This window comes from Drosophila melanogaster, chromosome 2R, assembly GCF_000001215.4.
Source record: "Drosophila melanogaster chromosome 2R".
NCBI lineage: Eukaryota > Metazoa > Arthropoda > Insecta > Diptera > Drosophilidae > Drosophila > Drosophila melanogaster.
The window spans coordinates 7,674,445-7,699,066 of record NT_033778.4 but is presented as its reverse complement, the minus strand read 5'-3'; the positions used below and the strand labels follow the sequence as shown (position 1 = coordinate 7,699,066).

Sequence of the window (24,622 nt, the reverse complement as noted above, 5' to 3'; positions counted from 1 at the left end):
GTAATCGATTAAAATGTTAAATATGAATTCTAGACATTTCACAAGCTTAAATTTAGCTAGAAAATAGCAGAGCTCGCAGCATTGCTGTTAACTGCGAATGCGTAAAACGGCTGATGTAAACGCCAGCGAAGTTAGAAATATGGTCCTCTCCCAACTCTGGTCACACTGAGTCGAAACTGAAACTGAAACTGGCTGGGTGTGCGGATCGTGAATTTATTAATTTGTTGGCCATTTTCGCAAACTAACTTAACTCGCCGGATTTAGTTAGTCATAAATTAAAGGCACTCCGGTCCGAACAGTACTTCGCTCAGGAATTGCTATCTAGGCTGCCGTTAACAAAAAACCAAAATGCCGAAGGCGAAGTGAAAAAAAACGCGAATATACACAAATATGCTGGTGAACTCGGAGCAAAAGTTCTAAATTCACGAATAACACAAGAAGATTTAAGCCCAAGTGCCGGAGGAAAAGCCAACTGCTGTCTGTGCGGCGGCGACTCAGTGAATTTTCCGTTTTCCGACTCCGCGACGAGGGTGGAAACGCGTGAAAAACCGAAACGAAAGTCCTGCTCGTGTGTGCAAATAATGTGAATAAGAATAAGAAAAGCCTGGAAAAACAAGGAGTTGGTCAAAAAATAAATTAAGGCAGTCGAAACGAAAATATGGGCAAACAGGCGCAATGTCCGATGTGCGGTTTTTAGTGCGGGAGCAGCTCAAGAATCCAGTTTCGGGCTGCAAGGCGTGTCAGGATTGAAATTGAACCACCACCAACACACCAACAACAGCAGCAGTAGCAGCAGCAACAACAACAGCGAAAACAGCCGCTTTAGAGCCAATTTTGTTGGCCCTTTTTTCCTGGTCATTCCTGTTTGACTTCATTTTCACCAAACTTTCGCCGCAGAATTTCGCATATCACAAGACAAAATGTCGACGCGCTCGCAATTAACCAAGGACCTCAACGGTGAGTAATGCTCTTGCTCTCTCTCTTCCTCTCCCCTGGCTCCCTGCTCTCTGCGGCCGCCCCCCCTGCGCCAACCCACCGCCCACCCCTCATCATCGTTCTTTGTTTTGGAAAACGCATGAACAAAAACAAATGCAGATGCATCCCCTCCGCAGCGACGACGTTTTGTTTTCGCTCTTCACTCTTCTGTTTGGGCCGCCGGCTTCCGTTTTCTTAGATGCGACACCCCCAACACACACACCAAACACCCGCACACACGCTCACAAACACTGCGACATTGCCACCCACCAACCCCCCGGGGAAATCCCAACCACTCACAGTTTTCGAAGCACTGATTCGTTAACTTTAACACTCATATTTAAAAATAATACGTGAGTTATTTGATAATCCAAAAAGACTATTTTTTTAATTTAAATAAAATAATAAATAAATAATTAATACATTTTCTAAACTCATTTTTGTGTGCTCATGCAAGAAAGTTCGTAGGTAGATTCCGTGCTAGTTAATTGAGCTGAAAGGCAACGCAAAGTCAGAAAGTGTAAATCCCAACAGACCGCTAGCGATAAATAATTATGAAAATAAAGAGAAGCACTGCATATGTACATGTGTAATAAGTAATATACATATACGCATTCGATAAACAACAGTAAGTCGGCAAGGCTTTCCATTTAAATGACATTCGAAGCGCGATATATTGATATCAGTCAATGGACGAGCTCTGTAAATAAACAAACTCATTGTTCAATTGCAGCTAGTGAGCAATACGATGGCTCCACAAACAAGCCACATGGTTACCAATTAAAGCAAAAGTTCTGGTTACTACGGAAATCGCTTAACGCTTGGCCGACCCGTTGGCTTCTCCGCGGGCGTGAAAACCGATCTGACAAAAGCCGAATCACTCAGCGGCGGCATGCAGACCGCGTAATGCCCCATGACAGGTGTCTGCTCCAATCGCAGTCATCCGTGAAGCACATCCACATTCACATCCACATTGGTTCCGAATTCAGAGGGGCAAAACTCGGAAAGCGCTATGTTCCACTTACTATGATTTGAACTGAATATAGATACTCCAACTTTTTCTCGAGTTTACTACGCCACAATCACTGATAAGAGAAATCAGAATTCCATGCTTTTCATTTATTCGCAATAAACTTAAACCTTAATAAACCTTATTTGCAATAAACTTAAGTTCACATGCAGTTCATTCACTTGGCTCCGATAGCCATTGCCTTTGTTTTAGCACACGCTTTGCCCAAATAAAAGAATTCTCTGAAAATGTTCTTGGCCCATTTCGAAATGTTTCCTTCAAGAGTTCGGAGTGAACTAGGCTTAAAGTGATCGCGTTTCAAGCAGAAAATGTGCAAAATATTCTGTTCCAAGAACTTAAAGAATACAAGACGTAATTAGTTATTTTACTTCTTAAAAACAAAATCAACCAACAAACGGTGACAATGTGGGTCGTGTTTTTGATCAAGTAGTGCACCTAATTGGTTAGTTTTTCTAATTGGACACAATTTCTTCCTGCCTAATTCAAACCACGGTGCCCGTCCCTAGGAATTTGGCTCCAACTCGTCACCGAGCGGAGTAATTTAATTTGAGTGCATTGACAGCAGACTTCCACCAGTCCAGTTCCTGCTCGGAGCATCGGGCTCCAGGTGTCCCGTTCGTGAGTCCTGTTGGGCGTTGACACCTTCCCTGTTTGTTTGCTCACTGCCTGACTTGTTTGTGCCGCCTGTCTGCATGCCTCACCTGACATGGCCATCCATCTCCGGCTTGTTGTTCTATCCTATTTCCACGCCGGCACGGGTCTTGCTTCCCGTCTGCCAATTAACGAACTCTGATTAAGTGGGCGGGGTGTTGCGCCATCGTTTATAACATATTTGAATTTCCACGGCAGCTGCAACGGCAGGCGATTCCGCCGGAATCTGGAGCACTCGCTCCAAATGGAGCATTGACAATTTTATTTATGATCTCTGCGCTGGCTGCCGCTGCTCCGGTTCCAGTTGCCTGTCCAAAATAAACTTGATTCCGCTCCAATGCACCCGCTGCACCCGAATCCGAACTGGGCATTATATAATGGGCGCGATCGGCTGTCTGATTTATGCAACTTGGTCCGTGTTCTGCTGTTGGGATCTCCGGTCGCTTTCTTTATTTATTTAATTTAATTTTAATGTTTGGACACCTGTCGTCGGCAGCAGTGGTTCTCATAAATAAGCCACCAAGATTGTGCTCCTCTCTGGCAAAGACGACAAAGATCGCAATCGTCTTTGATAGAACATGATAAGAAAATGTAAAGAAAAAACCTTGCACAGTAAACACAACAGAGTTATTTAAATTGAAGGGCAATCAATTTAAATGGATATGTTTTTAGTAAACATACATTTGTTGTGTAACTGATGTGAGATAAAAGAATAGTGTTGCTTAATGTTGCTTATATCAACAGTTTGGTTCGAATGATTTATACGGACAAACGGACATACATGTATACTTCATAAAAGTATAATAAAGGCTTTAGCTGCAGAGGTTTTTTAAACTTACGCATGTTTTTAAAACCATAATCCATTTTACGTGTCTATATATCGTGAAACACTTTCTACGTTTACAGTGGTACTCCATCACCCTGTAAAGCTATCTAAAGTTCCCCCTCGGTTCGCTCAAATTCCTTCACTCTCGCGCTGCTGATAAGTCTAAAATTGGCCGATAAGAGCGATCGTGGCTATCAGCGCTCAGTGCTGAAATCGCCGCGCTCGGTGTCTGGCCTGGCTTCGCAAAGTGGCAGCGCACTACCAAGGCTAATTGGCCCTGCAAATCCGCTAAGAACGCGCCGCCCGCCGTCCAACTTTTAGCCAGATATCATACCCATTGGTGCAATTACCATTGTTCGTTCGTATTATTGAGCACCGTTAAGTGCTGGAATGGGTGAAATGCGCACCATGGAGATGATGACTCACATCGACCAGTACCTGCGCCGCATCATCGAGCTGCAGATACGGGACGTGGTCAAGCAGAATCGCGACAAAGGTGAGCAATAGAAGATCACCTCGAAACGGTCGGCCAGGTGAAATGGGTGGTGCTGGTGATGGTGCTATAGGTTCATTTGTTTACTGTGTGAGTCATTGGGCCATGCACATTCCACATATCAGCACTCCACTCCCCAACTTTTTACTCGCAATCAGATCTTCCATTTTAGCTATTCTGACTTTTTTTTTTCAACAAATTCATGTTGCAATTGCTTCAGAAATAAGCTCTATACCTAATAAAACCTAATTTATGCATAAGGATTCATTCTTAAGGACTCCAGAAATAGGGATCTATAAACAGAGAAATTCACATATTGTTTGCATACGTAGATGAATAAATAAATGCTATGGAATGCTAGTTTAAACTAAATCCATTACTGTATGTTATGAAAATGTATATTTTATGTTTTTTTTTTTGAGTTTTTATGACTAATCCTATGCCCTTTCGAAACCCCGACATCGTTGCTCGCCGCCAATCGATCTCTAGTTCCGTCTGGTTTGGTTTTCGGTCAGGTGTGATTGCTCAGGCCATTTGGCACTTCATAAAGCTGGCACAACCAACCCCCTCTCTTGTGGCCCACGCCTCTGACCACCGCACCTTGCTCGACGGAAATTGACTTGTTGAAAGTTTATTGATGGCTTGGGTGCCTGTTGTTGTTGTTCTTGTTGCTGTTATTGTTGTTTTGGTTCTGCCTGTTGCGGCGAACTCTCTTTGTTTGTTTACGCATTTGTTTGGCCTGCCTTCAAAGGCTTATCTCGAGCGGTTCGACTGCATTTACTCATCCAGAAGACAATTCCCCAAGTGCTCACATTGTAAAGCCCCCTGGTCGCCACCACAATCGTTGTTTTGCAATGTCAGATACGAGCATGAACATACATAAGTACATATACATACATACATATATATGCAATAGGGCAAATAAACAAATGAAACGAGTGTGCTTAGTGAGAGACTTCCTCGTGATCCACTGGAATCGCAAATAAAAATAATTTAATGACTTGGAGGAGCGGTTGCCCATTGAATGGCAGGGTGGGTTGTTTGCAATAAAAATAATATTTCCATTGAATATTGAACCATCTGTAATATTTATTAATAAATCATTAGAATTCCACTCCTTTGTTATTAACCAGCACAACAGGACCGTATATAGTGAACTATAAATAATGTTTAACTCCTATTCAATCCACTATCAACCTTACGTAACCCTGAAGCATCCTTCCAATAACCTAAATTTAAAGTAGGGCCATCGGCTGAAAAATGGCAATAGCGGTCTCAAATCATTTGACCTTCCTCAAGTGGACGCAATAAAATTGATTGCCCCTCCGAGAAATGTGTGTGGGAAAATTCGCAGAGCAAAGTGCGAAATGCAAAGCTATTCAAATGCTTTGTATATATTAAATGCCAAACGCTCGATGAAGAAACAAAGGCACTCAAATGGGCCTGCCCCAATTTGCAGGTCTTGCAAAAGCCGATGGTTGACCTCTGGATGACCTAGTTATGGGGAACATATCCAGTGGATATCAATATGCCGGTCGATAAATTATGCCAGCAATTAAGTGCTAGCCATTTGCCATCCAACTAAGTGGCAAATTGCTCGCAATTAGCGCGCATACTTAATCGCTGTATATATACTACATACTATTTGTACATGCAACACTTTATCCTCTCCAGCTCCAGCTTCTGTTTTTAGTTCCAGTGACCCATTAATGTTCTCCAACGCCATCGTTTCACTCTCGCTTTTCGAGCCGAGCTGCTCCATTTTAATGATACCTGTGCTCCACATATCCTCGCTGCTCATTAGTGGCGTATATATATTTTCACCTGATTTGGAAACTAGTTTGGCCACATCTCGAAGATGTTCTACAAAAATGATAATAAAAAAGAAAGAACGCACGCGGCGCATTCACAAAAGCCGAAAAGCCGAAACACGCTCATGTGCTCCATTTTCCAATAGACAAATGCGAATATCTCCCCTCTCTTTCGCCGCCCATACACCCCTCTCTCTCTCTCTCTCTCTCTTTCTCTATCTATCTCTCTTTCGCCAGGTGTCTACCCCTCTCGTTCTGCATCTGTGATGTTGGGCGAAATTGTGTCACCCAAGAAGTGACGTTAATGACGCCGCTCGCATCCCTGACCTGGCTCTAAGCCCCCTCACCATCGTCTTTTGGCCAGCTGCTTTTGGCCCACTTCTTTTTCGGGCAAAACGACGGCGGAATGGCCTGCGAGCGGGTGAGATAGAGAGAGAGAGAGAGAGAGCTATCGAGTCGTAGGAGAACTTGCTGAACCTGTCGCTTTCTATTGCTCGAACGAAAATTTCGCACAATAAATTGCGTTTTGAGGTCAAGCGAATTAAACCCGCCACATGCCACGCCCACAATTGATCGTCGTCACTTGTTAACAGCAATTAGATCGAAAACTCTGACTCACGCACAATAAATTGAGGCCCATTTATCTGTTTACTTTATCGCACACAGGGGTCAATACATTTTGATTGCTGCACTTTCCGGTGAATTGGCCTGAATTTCCGACTGACAACTCGAAGCAGCTGCCAAAGTTTGTAATTTGCATTTCTGTTATCGGCCGAATAAATGCAGCCACTGCCCACCGTCTTTGCTGCCTTTCTACCTTTTTGTGACAGCCGGCTCCATTGTGCAAATATAATTAACATAACGTAAAGTAATCGCAACTCTTGAGCCAAGAAAACGAAAATAACCATCTTCGTTTAACTTTCTTTTGTGCCGGCAGAGCACAAACGCCAAAACGAGGCAGAGGCCTTGCCATTGTTGCCTTTGGTTTCCTCTTCGAATAAAATGACTTTAAAGCGTTTCCCGTTAGCTGGTCGCTTCTGTCGTTCTTTCGTTATTTCGGGTTATTACTGCAGACCAACTTAACAAACTCACATTTTCCGTAATTCGAGCCCAATCGTCTGTCGTTCATTGAACGTTTTCTGACATCATTAGACTTCTTATTCAAGTAGCAAGAATGTAAGGAATCTATCTATCTGAAACCCAAAAGCAATTTGAAAATTGTACTTTTAATAAATATAACTTTGACATGTCCAAACAACTTAACTTATACGGCTTTCATGTAGCTGGAAGAATTCTGTTTCTATGCGGCTTTGATATAATCTGGAGATATATAGTAAGATATAGTTAGACAAGTTCTTCCAGAATTTCCCAGTGTATAGGCGCCTTCCCCACTGTTATAAATCCACCAACGAATCCACCGCCCCCGGTCAATTGCTGTCAAACTGGGAAATGGCTCCCTGTTCACTTCGGTGCTCCTATTTATTTGTTTGCCGACTAGTTTTGACAGCCTTTGTATTTGCACAGGCAGCGATGTGGACGTCCATTAGAACCTGCAGCGTATGGAAAGCGCACACTTTGCTGCTCACAATGCGAGCTACAGATTGAAAACACGAACTGCAAACACGGTGTTAAACGAAAAGGCGCTGTGGACAGATGACACATGCACCTACACTCGCGGCTACAGATACAGATACAGATGCATTCACGGTCTCAGATACAGATACACATTGTATCTGCCTGTAGAGTATTTTGAACTCGTGTAATCTCTGGCATTGTGCTGAGCTGTGCAGCTGCAAAAAGTGGAAAAAGTGGAAAATGCGCCGAATTGGGTCATACTCGTTGGCTTTTATGCCAGCTTAGATTGCCGTCAATGGCTCCCCATGCCGCCTGCAGGTTTCCCAGCCGAGCACTAACTTTTTGACAAACTTTTGAGAATCAGTTCCTTGAACTCCTGAATAAACCATATTATTAAGAAGGTTATTCAACCAATATAAGAATAATACTCCCGTCTAGGTATATTATTTTAACTAATATATCTTAAAATGCGTTTTAAATATTCGCGCTCCAAATGCAGTTAAATTACTCTGTAACCAAGTTACAGTAGAACTCATTTTAAAATTGGTTACATCTTCACCTTCAAACAGTTTTATCGTTAAGCTTATACGTAGATTGAAGACACTCGTGAAATACGAATATGTATCAATTGAAATGAGTTTTCATTTGAAGATGCAATTAGTGTTTGACAGCTTTGCCAACTGAGTAAAGTAACCACAAAAGGCAATTAAAGTCCAATTTCCTTCAGTAGGAAATGGAGTCGCGACAGAAACGGACTGACAATGTCCGGTGCAGACAGCTAATCATGGCCCAGAAGTTGCAATCCGATGCACCACTCAAATGGCAGACAAAATATGACCCAGGCCAATGGCAAATATCAAGCGAAGTACCAAGTTCAGGTGTTTTTCTATATACCAGTATGTAGGAATAATAGATAAACATCCACGACCTCGTTGGGGTCCAATGTTGGCTTTTTTTATTAGCCATCCATAACGTTTGGAAAACAGTTCTGGTGACATGTCCACCAAACTTGTAGTTTTGAACAATAATTTCACATTGCAGGGTATTTGGAAACGATTGCTAAATTGTGCATATCAACCGGAAAGAGATAACATTTCTATGTGTTTTAATTATTTCCAGTGTAATTGAGTCATTTTCCCGTATATTTTTCCAATTTAATGTCGGTAACAACTATAAAATATACTTCATAGAAGGTCGAATCTTTCAATTTATCTGAAATGAAATGTAACCTTATCTACCTTTCTGATAGAAATGCCCAATGTAAATACTTTCTTGAGAACCTTGAATTCATTACTTCTTTATATCAAGACTCTGACCTCATTTGTTTGTGTGTGGATTGTGGCTTTGTAGCAGAAGGAAAATTGGGATTGGGAGTTTATGCAGTGGACTTTGTAATCAGATAACAAAGCAAATACAGTTGACAACCAGCAGAAGAAGAGCATAGAAACTTCGGTAACTTCCGCTGGGTTGAATTCCTTCTATTCCACATGATATTGACACACTGGCAACCGAAGTTCATAGCCCACGAAAAGCCATCTCTGGTGGCGTTTTCTCTGCCCGAGTTCGTTCGCATTCGACGCGCTTGAGCTCCATAATTAAGAGTGGGGAATCAGTGAGCTGTTGGTTGATTATGCCCGCTTGATTTGTATCACACACTGGGTGTGCGTGTGTGTATCGTGCGTGCCTAGCCGTCTTAACAATCTATTTTGGCCATAACGCGCAATTGGCACTCATTATCGCAGGCACCCACATCCACTCCTCCTCGATTCCCGCTGTCTGTTGTGATGGGCCATAAAGACAAACTGTCACTTTGTTTATTTTGGACCACTCTGGGTTTCCGCCGCTTGAGTGTGGTCAGGATCGAGGGAGCCCCGCAGCTATGTTTATGGCCCACTTTATGCAAATCCATTGTAAAGCTAATGGCCGTATTTCTCCGTCTATCTTTTCGCCCTCCAAGCGTTTTGGCAATTGCTCGAGAAATTCCAGATTCTGATTCATCTTGCCCTCTATTGGGGCAAAAGTCCCTTACAATCTTGTGTAGTTAGAAGAGAAATCTAAATAATATTTAATTATATCCTGAAAGTAGTTCGTTTTTGACTTGCTCTTGCTAATCCTTGATCCTAAAAATCCTGTGTTATAATGTGATTTAATAATTTTATCCCGCTTGTATCAGTAATGGATACTTGTAGCCACTTTGTGGTAAACTAACTACAATACAAACCTTGAAGCAAGAGCCATCACATTGATATCATTACCTCAGCAGAAAAGAACAATGTTGCCCTTGGGTAACATACCCTCTACTAGGGTATAAGCATTAGCTCTTCGTTTGGGGAGCTTGGGAGCGCTGGGCGTGGCAGTTATGCATGAATTTTCGACATCTCAATCCCGTTTCCCCTTTGGCACATGGTTGTTATTTCTGGTGCTCCTGCTCCTTGCCCATTCCTGTACGGTGGCGTGCCCAGACGAGGAGTAGTCATAACTCCCGGCTTTGTGTCGGAGGTGCTTGGGAATCTGACATGACTCTGGCATGACATAATATGGTCACCCCCAGTGGAGGCATTCCCCGGCCCACCTCCTCCTCCTCCTCCTCCTCCTCCTCCTCAGTCTCGTACACTCGAAAATCTCCCTCTTAATAATTCGTCATCGCTGGCGTGTGTGCACAAAGAAAAGAGAGTACACTGTGTTGTTCGGTTATATGCTAAGTAGCTGTCGCTGTGAATCGGGGAATGGGGGAATCAGGGAATCGGGTGGGATGTTTTGGGAGGTTGGAGGAGGCACCAAGGGTGTTATCGCCTGAAAATTGCTATATCTACGTGTTTCATTTGAATACGTTTGAATTGAATCAATTCGTTTCACCGGCGGGCAGTGATATAATACTCGAGTTTGGCATGCACAACAAGGCCCCAAACTTTTGTACATATATAATAATGTCATTCATCCATACAGATATCTATATAATGTATGCAGTTGTGCACAGCGAGAAATGCAACTAACATTTTGATTTGTATATAAATAAAATCGAAAAGGGACAAAGCACAATGGTGTATCTGTATCTGTTACTTCGGTTACAAAGAAATCTGTTATACCCGTATAACTGTATGAAATCTCTTCTTAGCTTATGTATTTGAAATGGATAACATAAAAACCTAGTCATTAGTTACACATAACATTGGATTTAATTACATTTAATGAGTAATACCAGTTGAAATTGCTTTGTTTTTGAGCTGTTTTAGTCGTTTTGTTATCGCAAGGCGCAGTTTTCGAGAGCGACTTGAGTCGGCCTCGGATGTGACTAATTCATCGGCGTACGAAACTGCCACTGGGGCTTTTAATTGCATTTCCGTTTGGTCTCCAAGTGATCTTCGTTCTTACTGCGATTTTTAAGCTCCTCCTCTCGATTATCTCTTTGCAGAAAGCGTCAAGTCCATTCTGGGTCGCCACACAAAGATACTGGTCAAGTATATGGTCAAATTGGAGACGAAAGGCGATAAGACGGAGAATCGTGTTCTGGTAAGTGAATGAAGCGCCTCCCTGGCTGCTAGCTGCTTAATTGGCCTGGCTTTCGGCCTGCTGCCAGGCCAGCTACTTCAGATCTCTTGGTCTGGCCTCCAGATCCGATGACGGCCAGCAGACGCCGTCTGTCAGCGGCACAGATTCAAATTGCCGCATCTGCGGGCAGTCAGCGGTCCAATTTGTGCGAGCAAATTGCATCCCCCAGCCTAATTGCCTCAAATTCGAAGGAGGCTACCGTTTCGCCTGAAGTGCCATTAATGTAATGAATATCTGCAGATTTAGACCGCGAATTGCGCATAATTGTGTGTCAAGTTGGACTTTCAAGAAGGGTTTTGGCGCAGTTAGCCCCAATATAACTATATAATACTAACTATATTTACAACTATATTTTGTCAGTGAAAATAACGGAAATAACTATTGTGCACATCATTTTCTGTAATCATTTCGTGAAGTTCAAATCTCTCATGCTAAAAATGAACATGGTATAAAAGTAAACTGTAGATTTAGTGGTAAAAGTTAAAAATTCAGCTTAAACTTCTGGGTATCTAATAGATACATACTTAGCATAGTACCACAGGGTCTAGTCGGTCTGTTAAACGGCTCACTTAGCTAAATCTCCTGAGCATTCCGATGGTGGCAACCGATTTGTAGCTGCCCGTAGGCATGTAACTGGCCCAGAAACGTAATTGATATTTTATAGCATACTTAGCGGCGCAGGGGCACGACTTCTCTCCCACCTGGGCATTTCCTGGGGGCCGGACTATGCTAATTTCATTCCTGGCCACTTGTACGGCCGCTTGGAGAGCGCACACAGCTGGAAAATTGATTTGTGCAAGCGGCTTACAAGGTGGCGGAGACAAAGTGTCCAATTACCAAAGTCGATGGGGCCAACTCTTTCCCATTATCTCCGACTCCAGGCGCTCTAGGCCACTGCATTTGAACATTTGAAGAGCTAAACGAATTACTCGACGCACTTTGATTTGCCATTAAAAGCAGCAAACTTTTCTCAATCAATTCTTGCTAGTAGACAAAGGCCAGCCAAATTGATTGAGTTTGAAGTCTCCGGTTGTCATGATAATGGAGTTACACTCCACTGAATGCCTGAGGAATGGTCTCCATCTGCCCCATTCCCCTGCTTATTCCAGCCAGGCATGTTGGCACGCATGTCTGGTGTGTGTGTTTTCTTTGCCAATTACAACACTTTTCACCCATGTTTTGCACCTCCTTTCTTTTCGCAGGTTTTCACTCCCGTGAGGGTCTATTTGCTCAGTGCCAAAGTGCCCACCAAGGTGAGTCAGCCATCTGGAATTCTTCAATATCATAACTTCAACGTGGTGTATTTATTTCCCCAAACAGATCGAATGCCATTTCCACTACCTGGACATTGTGGGCGTCGAGAGCAAGAAGTCCACCCACTTCTCCATTGTGACCAACGATCGACCCTACTCGTTCGTTACCACCGGCGATGCGGGCAATTTCAGCTCGGTAAGGCACAACCACTTACTGGTCATTATGCGCACTGTTCTATATGTAATTATCTCCATTCAATGATGCTCATTCTGCAGAACGCTGATGTCATTCTAACCGACCTAGCCTCGGCCATCAAGCAGATATTCCCAACAGTTCCTCTAAAGTACATCATCAGAAAGGTAAGCAATGGGAGTAATTAAGGATACTAGTGGGTTCAGTATGCTGAACTTCATTGGGTTGGGAACAGGAGCATATGCTACTTAATTTATTTATTAGAAGATAGCCAAGACAACAACTCTTTTAATATTATTATTTGTGAATAGTAATCAATGCAGTTCTTAACTTTTACAAAGATTCTTTTTGCAAGTTGTATGTATGCATAAAAAGTGTACCCATCGCTTTAACGCACTGTCCGTTGACTCACGTCTGGCTTTAATTAATGTTTAATTAAATATTTAGTGAGCAATTGTGTGTATCTGCCGTTGGCACATGTATGTACATATGTACATACGAGTATGTGGTATGTCACCCACTGTGTCAGCATGCCACCCCCGCCCACTGTTCAATTAGGCTGTAAGTGCATAAATGTCGTCATCTGCGCAAGATGGGGTTAATAATTCAATGCATTTGTAATGCTCCTGGCCCCAGTTTGTCGTAAATTATGCCCGGCATGTTTATGCAAATCGCCTGAGATTCGCCCACGAGGCACCCACGAACGACCATGGTTCCATAGCCCGCCCATCCCATAGATGTTGTTGTCTAGCGACTTTTATCTAGCGATTCGTCTAGTAGACGAACAATTGGCTGGAATAATTGCCGCAGGGCACGCGACCCAGGCGTCATCGGGTTGACGCCTGGAAATGTAGCCCCATCAAAACTCACATTCAACAAGAGTGTTAAATGCGAGATTAAGTTTAAGCAGATGGCCCAAGGAGAAGGGGCACAGAGAGAAACAGTTTTCGAGGAGTTTAGCAGGCAGTCCGAAACTTTGCATTGTTCTTCAAGTTGGTCAACTTCAGCAACACAACAAAGGCGGACCCTTGAGACCTTTGAACGCCCTGCTAGAACTTTTTAAACCAAATTTTGCATCAGGTCAATGAACTGGTATTTTGCGCTCCTCCCCTCTCTTTCAGATTGATATACAGCCACCGGAGCGGGAGACCATATTCTCCGAGGAATTCAGACCCTCCGATCCCCGAAATGTGGGTCCCTGTGGGGGATTCAGTGCCCAGTACGCCTGCATGTGCGATTTCCACGGCGTTCCCTATCGCGAGGAGGTGGCTTGGGATGTGGACACCATCTATCTGTCGCACGACACGCGAGTCCTCAACTTGCGCGACTTTGACCACCTGGAGCCAAAGTGAGTTGTCGCAACAAATTGTTGCTGCTAGCTAATTGAAGTCTAATTTCCTTGATTATTGATTTCAGAGACTTGATGGCCATCGTTTCGGCGTTGGAATACAACACGTTCTTTCGTGGCCTGAAGGCAGCCCACATGCGATTGTCCCACGAGACCCTGGAACGCATCCTGCACGTCCTTAAGCGTTCGATGTGGCTGGAAGAGCTGCACCTGGAGGCATTGGGCTTAAGGTAAGGATTGGTATATGTCAGTTGGATAGCATTGATAAAAATGTATAATTTTTTTTTGCAGATGGGATTTCCTGAACAAGTTATCGATATCTGTGATAACGAATAGCAATCCCGCCATTCGCACCATCGATCTGAGCCACAATATAATTGAGGATAAAGGTGCGTACTCGAATTCCGGGATGCCAATCAACTGCCCTGCCCCCGGCGACAATGGTGCCCCCCAAACTGACATCGAATTGTAATCGAGACCCGCCTCGTGTAATCCAATTAATCCAATTCTTGTCTACCTCTCTGCTATCGTTTCTCTTCCCCGCCGTTTCCATGTTTTGTCGTTTGTCGGTTTGCCATTTTGATTTGCGATTTGTGTAGGAGCAAGTTCATTGTGCGCCCTATTTGGAAAGATTGTACAAGGTTTGCAGCCACCAATAGACACCATAGCACCACAGCCATCTATCTAAACAAAACTTAGACATTGTATTGTTGTTGTGTTACTGCTATATTGCTCTTACCATTCTTGTTGTTTTCCCTAAGTTTGCGAATGATTTTGGCGACATGTGTGGCCATTGTTGAGCCACCCAATTGATTTTTGAGACCATTTCTCACATTGTTATTGACGATGGCCACACAGGGTTTCCCAGAATACTTAATCTTTCTGGTCTTCAAGCCTTCTGCTCTATGTGAATCAAATTGATCTATTAGACAAACAAATCTGTAATTATTTCAATTGGCAAAGAAACATCATGCTTTTTTCATTCATCCTACAATCGTTGTACGTGTGTTGGTCAGCATTTTGCTCTGTAACTAATAGTATATTGTTTCTTCCGCGGATTAGGTGCCATTCATTTGGCTGGGCCCATAGCCAAGGTATCCAAGGGCCTGTGCAAACTGGCTTTGGCCCACTGCGGACTAACTTCGAAGGGCGTCAACCAGATGTCGCACTCGCTGACGCTTAATCAAAGTATTTCCAACTCGCTCACGTATCTAGATCTAAGTGGTAATAGTCTCAAAGATGATATAACCGTAAGTAGTTCGGAAAGCGGAAAGCGAAATATTCCTAGATGTCAGTAAAATATTTCAATTTTTGCAGAATTTGCACAATTTCCTGGCTCAACCCAATGTGCTGGAGCACTTGGATCTGGCCTCGACTGACATCACGCTGGAAAATGTAAGCATTTCCATTTCCATAGAAGTCCCAGTACTCATTTTTGGTCTATATGTGTTTGCAGTTGTTTGGTGCTCTGTTGCGCGGCTGCGCCACGCATTTGGCCCACCTGAACGTGTCGCACAACTCGTTCAGCACCAAGAAGGGCAAAGAGATCCCGCCCTCGTTCAAGCAGTTCTTTACCAGCACCTTCAGTTTAAAGCACCTCAATATCGCCGGCTGCAAACTTCCCATGGAGGCATTGAAGAACCTGCTGCTTGGCCTGGCCTGCAACGAGTCTACAGCCGGACTTTATCTGGATCTCAGCAGTAACACGCTGGGCGCCCAAGGTGCCCATGTGCTTGAATCCTGCATCCATGGAGTGCGAGTTCTGCAAAGCCTGGACATAAGCGATAACAGTAAGCGCAAACGAGGATAACCATTGAGTTCAAAATGTAATTTCTTGTTTCTTCCGCAGATCTTGATGCTGAGCTAGCGCCCGTGCTGACAGCCATTTCCAAGAACCCCTCGATTCGGACGCTTCACCTGACCCGCAGTTTAACGGGCATGAAGCCGAAGCACATTCCGCCCGTTATGGACGCCCTGGTAAACCTCATCCAGAAGGACGACTTCCCGCTGGTCGAGCTGGTACTGTCGGAGAATAAACTGAAGCACGACCTGCACGACTTCATCAACGCTCTGGGAAGCAATCAAAGCCTTCAGAAGCTGGACATCAGTGGCAACTTTATGGGGGATGTGGGCGCCCGACTCTTGGCCAAAGCTCTGCAGATCAACAATCGGCTGCGTACCATATATATGGACAAGAACGGAGTAACGTTGCAGGGCTATGCGGATATCGTTTACGCGTTAGAGCACAACCACAGCATGCGCACCATTCCCTTTCCCGTTTTCGATATCGCTCCGCATCTAAAAAGCCATCCCGATAAGACAGATGCGGTGATGCGTAAGATGCAGGAGCTGCTGCAGCGCAACTGCAATGGTTTGAAGCGGGCCACCGGACAAGGATTCCGGCTGCAACACGGCTTCATGCTCTCCTCCACGCACCAGCTGGTGGATAAGTTGGTGGCCGAGACGCAGGACACCATTTCGCTGGCCAAGGGAGGCAGTGAATCCGCCTCGGCGGTGCAGCGCCTGATTACCGACGCCGAAAACTGCAAACAACTGATGCCAAAGCTGCAAGAGGCCGTTCGCAACGAAAGTCATCCCATCGAAATGAAGATGACCCGAGTGGCCAGTGAACTGAGCTACACGATTAAGAGTTATCTGGAGGAGACCATGGAGACGATGATGCGCACTGGCATCGAGCAGTGTCCGAAAACGCTGGGCAACCAGATCGTAGTTCAGGATCTTCGAAAGGCTCTTGCCGAGCGTTTGGTGGTGCCCGAGGAATTCCTGCAGATCTGTCTGCTTAACAACGCCGGCAGCGAGATTATGAACAAAGTTGGGTGAGTTTCGACGAACTTAATCAACTAATTTAAGAGAGTAGACTAAAAAGCAAAATAGTTAGGCGAAAGGTGTTTTTATTTAAATGAGCGAGACAACAGTTCAAGCCATTATCAACCAACTACATATACAAAAAGTAAGAGGTGAGATAGGAGAGAAATCGAATTTTTGACTAATTCGATGCGAATGTTGATTAGGAAAATGCAAAAACAAATTTTATAACTATATAAATATAGGGTTAACGGAGATTAGGAACATAAGATTATTAATATTTTATAGCTAAACCTCGAAAACGAGATATGCGAAATTCGTGACATTAAATAAAATATTTATTTTTCGGCTGAAGAATTGTTAGAATAAGATACACAAATAAATATGTATGTACTATGAGTAATATTCTCGGAAACGTGAACAAGCTAATTCGCAATAGAATTCGCACATCGCCTAAAATGAGAGGCAGCAAGAACGCAAAAAAAAAAAAAAAACAAATGACTCTATTTTTTTTCGCATACTCGACTTCCTAAACCAGCTCCATGTGGAACGCTCTGCGCGCTCTTTTCGCTCCAACGAAAGTTGGAAAATATCTGTTTGTTTACGTATTCCCATATACACATAAGTGGGAGGGAGAGCTACCGCTTAGATAAGATTAAAAACAACAGACCCCGAAAACCAGAAACAGCTGAATGCATTTTCACTGTGGCCGGGATCTCGGAGCCAAACGCTTGTTGCGGATTTGGCCGAAAGTCTATAGGTTTATCTGTGATTATTGAATCGGAGCAGCGCTGCTCATCCCTTCATTTAGCTTCCAGCTGTTGGGAAAAAGTGTCGCGAAGAAATGGGTCTCATGCGCACTTTGTGCTGCTGCTTCGGTGCAGGGCAGAGTAATCAGTCTTCGGGCGCAAGTCCAGCTTATAAGGCGTGTCCGGACGAGGAGCCTTTGGAGGAGTTGGTCACAGATCCAGAAAGAGCGGATCAGTCTCCTAAGAAGTAGATTGCCGAATGCCTTCTCTATTGCTAACTAATTTTGTTCATTCTTCATGTTCTCCTCTGCCCACAGTGAGATCGAACAATCCCTGGCCGCCGCCATCTCAGACCGTGCTACGGATGAGGTGCTGGAGGCCCTGACCCGCTACCGCCGTGGCATGGGCATCGCGGAATCGCCATCGGTGCTGCTAGACGAACCGCAGACGCCGGACATCGTGCGCAGTCGCTCCAGTCATGTAAGTGCTACATTCGATACGACCTGCGAGCGAACCAATCGAGTGTGGGTGGCTCTTATCAGCCCCACCAGCTAATGGGAAATGTGATGTCATGGTCCTAAGCCCCTCGGCTGGTTTCACTTTCGCTTCGACCCACAAAAAAAGTGAAGCAGTTGGTATTTTGATCGTCGGTGCTGCTGCTTTGCCTCTGCTTATCAGCGCATTCGATTACAAATATTTCACCCACTTTGAGGAGTTGCCGAATCGAAGAACTATTTAGAGTGGACCTAGACTCAGACTAACGAATATACGGTGTGCTTCTGTTCCAGGATGCGGATGGTTTAATCATACGACCGGGTGGACGAGGCTCGATATTGCCCAAACTGGGCTTGGAATCGCCCACTGTAAGTGTTGAAAATCTGTCGCTACCCAAGTGGATGCAATAGACGCCTCCGAAATCAGCCAAATAAAACGAATTAGTCCATAACCACATCATATATTAAAGAGTATAAGCGAACAGTAGAGTACCAAGACCTATAAGAAGAATTCGTATACACCCCACCATTATCCAAGCACACGCTACCACATACATACATACATACATACATACATACATACATATATGCTTAGTATATTCATGTGTAAAACTGAACACTTATTCCATACCCAAGTAGCTGGACGTAGTCGACACATGCAAACACATGAAAGAAGAACCCCACTTGCATCACAAACGTCCCAACATACTATATATACAACGAATCTCATTAATAAATTGCTTAAATGTGTACACCAAATGCTCATGCTCATTATTTTTCTCGTGTCTTCCTGCCCTGATCTGATCATCATCATCACCATCAATGTCAACCAAAACCGAAAACGAAACCAAAATCAAAATCAATTGTACAAAATCGCAAATACTCGTACTCGTACTCGTACTTCTAAACATACTATAATTAAACCTTGTCTCCAACTCATTTACATAATTGCATTTCAAAATCCAAACCAACACAAAAAAGAAATTGGAATATCTCAACCTTGTAAGTAGTTTTTGTCTTGTTCTTAAGTCTATCTATCAATCTACAAATCTTCCGAAAGGCAGTGTTTTTTCAAAACAGAAAGAATCCGAATTTCTTCTGGCTTCTTAGGTAGTTTTGTTCACTGTTTTTGGGGAAGAATTCCCTTTTATTATCCCAATCCTCTGTAGACTGCTCGTTTCTGTAGACTATCTGTCGTAACTCTTTAAACGTTTTGATTTGTAGTTGTTCTTGTAGAGTCCCTAAAAAAAAAAACCTAAAACAATCTTCATGATTTCACACACTCAATGAAGCATAAGCATCTCATAATATACAAACATCCATGCACCAGACACATCTTAATCCTGTTCATAATCTACCACAGGCCACACCGCATCTGCCCACCAAGCGACGCAGTCTGGCAAAGAAAGTGCGTCCCCAGTCCGTGGTGGAGAATCTCAGCCTGGGCCACTTCCCTGACCTCCTGGAGTCACCCTCCTCGCACCGATCTAACTCCCAGTTGTCCGCCCGTGCAGCTGCAGGTGCCGCCGCCTTGGTGGGAGCCGCCAATATGACCGACAGCATCGCTGTGGACGACGGAGGAGTGGATGAGTGTTGCGACTCCATCACCGAGCTGCCCAGCGCCTCGTTCCAGCTCCAGCATCTGGTCAAAGGACGTCCGAAGCGGGCCAAAACGCGTGCACCAACTCGGCCGTTGGTCACCACCGAGTGCGCCGGGGGCAGCAGGGAAATTGGCGAAGGTTTGGAACACTTCTTCCGGCCCGGTTCTGTTACGCCCACTACCCTGACTCCCCTAGTTTCTCCAACGTCGGAGGAATGCAGCTCCTTGTCGTTTGTGGACAGTCCCACGATGAGCCGCGATGGGAATGGACATATGACCTCCGAGGAGACCACTCCCATTCTGGAGGAACGCCGACCAATTAAATTGGAGCGCCAGTCGCCATTGCTCAAAAGTAAGAGACAAATTTCCTCTTGATATGAGAAGCAGCTCTAAATGTTCCAATTATTTACAAAAAATAAAGGTGCGTCATGGGCCACCCGCTCCCGGTCCACGGACAATCTAGAGAAGTATTCGCCACTGGTGGGTCGTAAGTCCCCGCTGGTCAAGATGCGAACTGAAGGAGGTCCCGGCTCGGGATCTGCCACCGGTGCTGAGGAGACGTCTATGCCCAGTTCTAATCTGCTTAAGGCAACCGCCCGAGAGGACAAAACGCGTTCGCCCAGCAGCGATTCGATCAAAAGCCATGCCGCAGGCGAGGGTAGTGTTATTGTGAAGACTGGCAACGGCATCCTGCGAACACCCATAGTTCTGCAGAAGCCGCGTCCGTGGTCGGTTGTTGGAAGCGAGCCAAAGGCAGGCGGAGATCTTATTACAGGCAATGGGAATGCCGACTCCAGCAAGACCACGCCGGACAAACTAGAAGAAGGTGTGTGAAGAAATTAGAAGGGAATGCGAATAATGAAGTTAATTTTTCTCTTTCCGCTCAGATGATGTCGAGATAGTGACATTTGGAAATACCTGCAGTGGCTCAATTGTTGGCATCACGCCGGGCATAGCTTTATCCACCAGTGGCGGTGGAAGCATTGTGGGCATTACACCAGGTAGGTCATTTCAAAATGTTTGCATATATGTACATATATCAATTATTTTCGCTTTCTTTCTCTCAGGAGGTGCCCTTGAAAAGAAGTCTGTGCGAGAACTAGCAGCGGGTCTAAACAGAATGGGTAAGTTGTTCACTATGCATGCGCACGAGTAGTAGCTTGAAAATGCCTGCCTAGCACTTAGCTTCTCTGTTAGTAGAAGTGATGCAACCTCTTTTGACCTCCTTTGTTTTGTATCTTATTTATTTTCATATTTTGATTTGTTGTACTCGTTCGTTACCCGTAAAGAACTCCCCCTAAAGCCGCCCGTTATGCCAAGAACCCTGCTGAACGCGACTAGTGTCCGCACAAGCACGTCCTCCACAGGCTCCACCTCCAATAGTGTATCAGTCAGCTCATCCACGAACGCCAACACATCGATGACAGTATTAAACCAGAGCCAGACACGATCACGGATCGTAAGCTCGACCAGCAGCACTGACAGCACCGAGACCATCACAGAGCGCAGCACCACCAGCACTAGCAGCAGTTCATCCAGCAGCTACGAGAAGCAGCATGCCAAGGCCTGTGCCAATTTAATCAGCAACGAAATCCTCAGTATGCGCAACGGACAGTTGGGCGCCAAGTCTGGAAGCTGCGCAGAAAGTGGTGGTGTGAAGCGGATAGCCGGCAAGGAGATCTCCACGCTATTCGAGGTTTGATCTCCGAGGCCGGAGCTGCAATGCGATAACTTTTATTCATCAGCGATCAAAATTGGCTGGCTACTTCGCTTGGTTGATTTCGGTGCTCATCCTGTGCGTCTAACATTCGCATTTGCTGCATAGTGTGTATTCCTTAAGTTGTGTCGTATTAGCCAGTATGCCGCATTTTGCCTGTAATTTCATCTAGTTTGTGTTTGCCTGTTTAGCTCCTATTTAATCGAGCCGTCTAATAGAATCACTCTTCCACTTACCCACAGGAGACATTAGTTGAAGAACTGCAGCAGAGCATGGCGACCAGACGCGGTTTTAGAGACTCGACCTACACCAAGGAGGATGTCGTTGATTTATAAGTGTTCTAGTTATATGCTCAACATTCCCTCACGTCGATCCCTAGTCCTTCACCCAACCTGCCACAGTTTCACGTGATAGATAGTAGGGTTGATGATAACGTTAAGTGATGATACTGATGATAAGGAGGAAATGAGATGAAATGGTGAAGACAGAAGGATAGAGGGAAACAAGGTTGCAACTTATCGTACTGAACCATTAATTTATGTGCAATGCCGCGTGTGTGTTGTTTTCATTTGGCAATTTAGAATGAACGTGATTTATTTATTGATACAAACCCTGATACTTTTATCCAAATTAACCTTTGCATATTTTTAAAAATGTTTTGTGTACTATATTTTATATTTTTATGTATTTAAATCAGTTAAGTGCCAATTATATACAGAATTAATCTACAAATATTTTTAGCGTGTGCTCTACATCAATTTCAATGAAACTAACGAAAATAACGCAATGAATATGATACACTATACATATTATGTAATTCGATTGAGTGTATAAGAACTATTTTAATGGGCTAAACCTAAAAAAATCTAAATGAAATATAATATTTTTTATAACTGCTTCCAAATACAAACTTTATGGTTTATTATTTCCCCTTTTCTGTTTACCTCCCCTATACACATACTTATAGTATTTATAGTATTTAAGCGACAATCCGTTTTCAAATTTTGAGGCGCGTTATGCCGCCAGAAACAAATGCATTTATTTAGAAACAAGGCGGAGACCGACGATCTTATTGATTATTTTCTAAATAGTTAACAATTTAAGAAACTAGGCGAAAACGAAACCGATATAAAATTACTAAGCCATTTAACAACAGAAAACCGAAATCTATAGAAAACTAATTACCCTTATCGCAAAACGATCAACTTCAATTTTGATGATCTAGTAGTTTGCACCAACGACACAGAATATATTCAGAGCAGCGTTTAAACTTTAAACCAGTCCACCACCGACCACACACTTCGAGTTTTGAGTGTATCCCGTTCTCATTCAAAACCCCGAAACGAAATAAGAGAAACTTAACGTGTTCATTAAAGTTAAGCAATTAAAACATCATTGTAATCTATTGAAATTCAAATTAAACGGAAACGATATTGGACAGTAGTGTTATTTATTTATTTTTGAATTTCGAAAGATCAGGGGCCCTATTGGCAGCATTGGAGTAATCCCAGTATTATTACGATATTTAGAATGGTAGAAGCCCAGCAGACCGATAAAATACCAAAACATTGTTACCACTAGATCTATCGATAGCGATGCCGGCATTGCTTGCTATCGGAAAACTGTTCATCACCAACTCGCGTCGGCAGCGAATTGTTTTTCTGCATTTCGGAAAATAAGCTTCAAAAGAGTATAAAAAGACCGAGTAAAGACCAAACGTAAGCATACTATAACTGCCAAGATGGTGAAACTAACGCCGGAGCTGATAAACCAGTCGATGCAATACATAAACCCATGCCGGGAGCGCGAGCTGGATTTGCGCGGCTATAAGATTCCACAAATCGAGAACCTGGGCGCAACTCTGGACCAGTTTGATACCATCGACTTGTCCGACAACGATCTGCGCAAGCTGGACAACCTGCCGCATCTGCCGCGCCTCAAGTGCCTGCTGCTGAACAACAACCGCATCCTGCGCATCAGCGAAGGGCTGGAGGAGGCGGTGCCCAACCTGGGCTCCATCATTCTCACCGGCAACAACCTGCAGGAGCTGAGCGACTTAGAGCCCCTGGTCGGATTCACCAAGCTGGAAACCATCTGCCTGCTTATCAACCCGGTATCCACGAAGCCCAACTACCGCGAGTACATGGCCTACAAGTTCCCGCAGCTGCGGCTACTCGACTTCAGGAAGATCAAGCAGAAGGACCGCCAGGCGGCGCAGGAGTTCTTCCGCACCAAGCAGGGCAAGGACGTGCTAAAGGAGATTAGCCGGAAGTCCAAGATGAGCGCCGCAGCCGCCATAGCTGCAGAGGCGGGGAATGGCAAGGGAAGGGGATCGGAAGGCGGACGACTGGCCAATCCGCAGGACATGCAGCGCATCCGCGAGGCCATCAAGCGGGCCAGCTCTCTGGCAGAGGTGGAGCGTCTATCGCAGATCCTGCAAAGCGGCCAGCTGCCGGATAAGTTTCAGCACGAGATGGAGGCGGTGGCACAGAACGGGGCGGGGCACAACGGTTCGGGGGCCGTGGCCATGGAATACTAGGACTAGAATTATCCGCTCATCTGTCAGCTACCTTATAACCGTAGACCAATATTTTTTAATAAAACACCAAAAGTTGATTCATCGCATTCTGCATTTCGGACACTCAAAAACATATAGAATCTTCTGTTTTCAACTAAGACCGCTGGCCGAAGGATCTTTCACGGAAAGATTCGGGACAATCGGTCACAACAGAAATGCATTTACATGACCGTAATTGGCTAAAAGTTTAACAATCTACAGCGAGTACAAAGGGGACACAAAACGAGAGGAGCTGCTGGCTTATGTGGAGAGTGGAGTGGTGTGGTGTGGACCTGGCTCCTGGAATCCGGTATTGCTGGGGAGTGTTATTAAGATCCTTTCGCCGCCATTATGGCGTCGTAGTGCAGGCCAGTGTAGAAGATGATCCACGTGACCAGGAATCCGGCAAACGACGTCATGAACCCCTCCTTGATCAGCTCCCATACCCCTCCGTAGGCGTCCTCGTCCACGTTCTGAAAGTTTATGGCGTACAGGTAGACGATCCCGCAGCTGATGCCGGCGAATCTGGGGGCGCATTGGATTGATTAAGTGAAGTGACTCCGGCTATTTATAGGTTAAAGGTAGCTCTACTCACAGTACGAGGCCCAGAAAGCCCTTCAGCGGAACAATGCCCCAGATGACGCCCAGAAAGATGCCGAATACCTGGCGTGACCAGTAGATAACGTCCAGGAACTCTTCCTGCGGGAGATGCGAAGGATTGGATTAGCAATCTAGATTCAGCGCCGGGAACTTTGCTCACCTTGTCCTCCCACTCCGATTTTGTGATGGCGCGCGCGCAAATTTCCCGTAGTGTGGAGCTTTTGGCCGAGTGGCCGTTGCGCTCGATGGTATTTGTTTTCGTCGCCATAGCTTAATTAAGATCTGACCCAAATGAGTTTAAATTTTTTTGTTAATTAATTTTTTCACTATCAAATGACTAACGCGTTTTGGCGAAATGAAAACCCCAAATGCCTG

The 24,622-nt window shown here is 44.5% G+C and overlaps 3 protein-coding genes across 8 annotated transcripts; 2 read left to right on the top strand and 1 right to left on the bottom strand.

The window, feature by feature from the left end:
* The first annotated feature begins 164 nt into the window (after positions 1 to 164).
* LRR (Leucine-rich repeat) lies at positions 165 to 22,527 on the top strand. Of its 6 annotated transcripts, NM_001273859.1 has the most exons (22): positions 165 to 957; positions 10,774 to 10,871; positions 12,113 to 12,163; positions 12,231 to 12,380; positions 12,440 to 12,523; positions 13,478 to 13,704; positions 13,773 to 13,934; positions 13,996 to 14,093; positions 14,304 to 14,345; positions 14,767 to 14,954; positions 15,022 to 15,099; positions 15,161 to 15,494; positions 15,554 to 16,541; positions 17,597 to 17,759; positions 18,068 to 18,142; positions 18,755 to 18,775; positions 19,137 to 19,725; positions 19,795 to 20,199; positions 20,261 to 20,374; positions 20,441 to 20,497; positions 20,663 to 21,069; positions 21,333 to 22,527. In NM_001273859.1, the coding sequence occupies exons 1-22, from the start codon at positions 921 to 923 to the stop codon at positions 21,423 to 21,425; spliced, it is 4,461 nt and encodes a 1,486-aa protein (NP_001260788.1). In that variant the 5' UTR covers positions 165 to 920; the 3' UTR covers positions 21,426 to 22,527. The 6 variants fall into 6 exon arrangements, with proteins under 6 accessions (NP_001260788.1, NP_001163077.2, NP_001163075.1 ...); NM_001169606.2 differs by lacking the exons at positions 14,304 to 14,345; positions 18,755 to 18,775; positions 20,663 to 21,069 and having other exon boundaries at positions 12,231 to 12,359; positions 21,333 to 21,997; NM_001169604.2 differs by lacking the exons at positions 14,304 to 14,345; positions 18,755 to 18,775 and having other exon boundaries at positions 12,231 to 12,359; positions 20,663 to 21,997.
* Positions 22,528 to 22,704: 177 nt separating this feature from the next.
* On the top strand, positions 22,705 to 23,705 carry U2A. Its single transcript, NM_136471.4, has one exon. The coding sequence runs from the start codon at positions 22,832 to 22,834 to the stop codon at positions 23,627 to 23,629; it is 798 nt and encodes a 265-aa protein (NP_610315.1). The 5' UTR covers positions 22,705 to 22,831; the 3' UTR covers positions 23,630 to 23,705.
* On the bottom strand, positions 23,705 to 24,617 carry CG12107 (uncharacterized protein). The gene is made up of 3 exons (NM_136470.4): positions 24,408 to 24,617; positions 24,243 to 24,346; positions 23,705 to 24,172 (listed from the first exon to the last, which is right to left on the bottom strand). The coding sequence occupies exons 1-3, from the start codon at positions 24,513 to 24,515 to the stop codon at positions 23,977 to 23,979; spliced, it is 408 nt and encodes a 135-aa protein (NP_610314.1). The 5' UTR covers positions 24,516 to 24,617; the 3' UTR covers positions 23,705 to 23,976.
* Between the last annotated feature and the right edge of the window lie 5 nt (positions 24,618 to 24,622).